This window comes from Natrix helvetica, assembly GCF_964273705.1.
Source record: "Natrix helvetica genome assembly, chromosome: Z".
NCBI classification, from domain to species: domain Eukaryota; kingdom Metazoa; phylum Chordata; class Lepidosauria; order Squamata; family Natricidae; genus Natrix; species Natrix helvetica.
The window spans coordinates 33,661,645-33,665,576 of record NC_138554.1 but is presented as its reverse complement, the minus strand read 5'-3'; the positions used below and the strand labels follow the sequence as shown (position 1 = coordinate 33,665,576).

The 3,932-nt window shown below is 29.8% G+C and overlaps 1 protein-coding gene across 1 annotated transcript; it reads right to left on the bottom strand.

Moving 5' to 3' along the window:
* Window positions 1-2,071: 2,071 nt before the first annotated feature.
* On the bottom strand, window positions 2,072-2,995 carry LOC309401499 (olfactory receptor 6C4-like; the record flags this gene model as incomplete). The annotated part of the gene is made up of 1 exon (XM_081970561.1): window positions 2,072-2,995. The coding sequence occupies one exon, from the start codon at window positions 2,993-2,995 to the stop codon at window positions 2,072-2,074; it is 924 nt and encodes a 307-aa protein (XP_081826687.1).
* Window positions 2,996-3,932: the final 937 nt, after the last annotated feature.

The window sequence follows — 3,932 nt, the reverse complement described above, 5'->3', positions numbered from 1 at the left end:
CTTTCCATAGAGTTTCAAATCATCCATATATAATATGGACTTTTTATTATTATTATTATTATTATTATTATTATTATTATTATTATTATTATTATTATTATTATTATTATTATTATTATTATTATTATTATTATTATTATTATTATTATTATTATTATTATTTTATTTTATTTTATTTTATTTTATTTTATTTTATTTTATTTTATTTTATTTTATTTTATTTTATTTTATTTTATTTTATTTTTGAATAAACACAAACAGACAAAACACAAAAAACACCATAAAAATGTCTTCCATTACAAATTGTAAAAAGTATGTCAATTGGTTACAAAGAGCTTTCGTGTAACCCTTCCACAGTCATCACCTACAATTCATATCAAGTTATATATTTTTAATCAAATATTTATATATATATTATTATTATCATCATACCTCAATCTTCATATGACTATAATTGTTTTTATGTCCCTTTATATAAAATATTCAAAAATTTAAAGCAAAACCACATGACATGGCATTCCATTTTCTATTTTCAATATTATCCAGCAACATTACATCTTTATAACACTTTCTAAATAAAAATTAATTATGTTTAATAACAAAGTTTCTAAACCTCCTTTCTTAATCACTGTTTACAATTTATATCCAATTTCTCTTTTATCATGTCAATACAAATATTACATTATTATCATTATCAATCATTTATTTAAGAACATCCATCATCATATCTTTTTTTATCTTAGCTTAACTAAATTTAACTTACTCTTTTTTAATATTATAAGCTTTCATACATAACAAAGTTTCTAAACTTCCTTTCATGATCACCATTTAGCATTTATATACCACATTTCCTCTTATCAAACCAATACATATGTGTACATTGTTATCATTTTCAATTATTTATCTAACTATATCCATTATCACTTCATTTTTAACATAATGGTCTAATTTTAACTAAATTTGACTAATATTTTGTTATTAGTTTTCATATCTCAACCTGTGTCTTTCCAGTAATAGTGCAGTCTTATGTCTTGCCATTTCTGGAATTAGTCTTCTGGTTATTTTCTTAATCAAATTTATGTGGACTTCTCTTTGCAACTTGTTGTCTTTTACATATCTTGTAAAATCTCGAGACCCTCCGTCAGCTCCTTTAATCAGCTTTAATCTTTGGTTATCATAAGTGCTTTTGTCAAAGTTTCTCTCCTTGAATCCATATCTTTTTTCTTCTTCTATACCTTGAAATCTGGGGTAGAGCTCCTTTCCATCTAGTATCCCTTTCCATGTTCCACTCTTTCCATCTCCAACCACACTCAGTTCACCCTCGGTATCCACAATTATCTTGCCTCTTTGTTCATTTCTCCCCTGGTTTTCAGGACTCTAATCTCCACTTTTTCCATTGGGTGGATATCTTCAACTCTTCCATCGAATTTCACTGCATTACAATCCATATTTTCCAATCTCTTCTCAATTCTCTCCATTGTTTCTAATAATTTTTGAATTTCAAACATAATCTGTTGTAATGTTATGGTTTCTTTCTGGTGCTCTGCCATTCTTCCGACTAGTAAACACGGTCACTCTAGTTCCAAAACCAGAACGGTGTAGGTCCAAAAGGACTGTCCAGCAGCAAAAAAAATTGACTGCGATCTTGGAGCTCCGAGATCACAACTCGTACCATTGTGACGTCAGCTCCTGAATCCATAAGACTTTTTCTAATTAACAAACGTTTTTGAACAAATAAACTTTGAGGTTTATCATGCCTTTTAATAACATTTGCTAGATTGAGTCTAACATTTGGCTAAACAATATCAATAAGTTTCTAAAAATTCACATAACTTGAAAATCTCAAGCATGATGCTCAAGACTTTTCCATGTACTTTAGCCCAAAATGATACATTTAATATTTCAATGCACATAAAATGAAACAATTTTTTTTCTGATTAAACATTTTTTCTACAGAACTGGTTTTGAAGACAGAACAGTTAATAAATGAAACATTATCTAAACTATCAGAAGAAAATAATTTCCTTTAAGAATATAAAACAGGAATATACTTTGATTTTTTAATATTTTTTTAAACTTGAACAAAATGTAACAGTCTTCTCAAAGAATCCTTCACTTCTCTATTTCTTAAACTATATATAATAGGATTAAGTATGGGGGTTATTATGGTGTAGATTGCAGAGAACACTTTACGAAGCCCATACAGTTTGTTAGTATTGGGTACTACATAGATACTCATCAGAGTCCCATAAAAAATAGTCACCACCAAGAGATGAGAACAACAGGTGGAAAATGCTTTTTGTTTCCCTACAGTGGAAGGAATTCTCATTATAGCTACAATGATAAATGTGTAAGAAGTTAGGGTTAATACAGATGGTGGAAACGTAAATATTGAGCTTAAAACATAAAGAAAAACTTTTAAAGCATATGTGTCCCCACAAAATAATTCTATAATTGGGAAGGTGTCACAAAAGAAATGATCAATTCTATTATTGCAGAAAATTAATTTGGACATGATAATCAGTGTAATAGTGTTTGCTAAAAAACCACTAATCCAAGAACAGGCTATCAGTCTGAAACAAGTTCTGTCATTCATCATGGTGACATAATGGAGCGGTTTGCATATAGCTAAATACCGATCATAGGACATTGCAGATAACAGGTAACATTCCACAGATACAAAAGAACCAAACAAATAATGTTGCACAAAACAAGTGGTGTAAGAAATCACCTTACTTCCAGTAACTAAGTTGAATAACATTTGTGGTAAGATGTTTGAACTGCAACAGGCCTCCAGGCATGAAAGGTTTCCTAGGAAAAAATACATGGGAATGTGGAGGTGTTGATCGAAAGCAACGAGTAAAATAATAAATAAGTTCCCAGCTATGGTCCCCATGTAGATGAAGAAGAAGAGCAGGTACAGAAGAATTTGTAGTGTCTGATAGTTTCCAAATCCAAGAAGAATGAATTCACCATTGAACGTCTGGTTTATCATATCGGTAGTTTCAAATAACTGTCTCTGGGAAAAGTAAGATGGCAAAATTGTCATTTTTCTCTGATTAATATATATATATTAATCAGGGGGGGTCCATGTCCACTACCTCGTCAATGTCATTGTTGTTGTTGGTTTTTCTCCTATGATAGATAGATAGATGATAGATAGATAGATAGATAGATAGATAGATAGATAGATAGATAGATAGATAGATAGATAAATAGATAGATAGATAGATAGATAGATAGATAGACACAGAGAGAGAGACAGACAGACAGACAGACAGGAGAGAGAGAGAGAGAGAGAGAGAGAGAGAGAGAGAGAGAGAGAGAGAGAGAGAGAGAGAGAGAGAGAGAGAGAGAGAGAGAGATATGCCTAATAAAATATTTTTACTTTGTTAACATTTTTTATTGAGTTATAAAATAAAATTAGATACAAAATACAAAAGAAAATAGGAAAACATTGAGGAGGAAAGGGGAGAAGAAAAGTGAGGAAGGATTAGAAAAGAAAAAGAAGCATTGTCTTTTGACTATCTCTGTTGGAGTAAAATAGGGCATTAACATCAAATTCCAACTTTTTGTTTTTTCATAATAATATAAACCAGCCATTTCTATAAGGAACTATCAGTCTTTTGTTTCAACTTTGTAATATGTTTACAGATTGTTCGCAAATATCAAACAAATTTATATTTGGCATAACAAAAAGGCAATGGCTGATTTAAATAAAACATTTTTTTTTACTATACACTCCTGATTCAAGTAATTTTTTTTCCCCAGTTCATTTAATTTTTAATAGCATTTATTAATACCATGATTCTTCAGATACTTGAGTTTTAATAGAAAACAAAAGAGCTATGTACCTTCAATGGAATAGACATGACAGATGTGGAAATGGATCATCGGAAGCTGAGACAGAATTTATTCAGAACTCATTCACA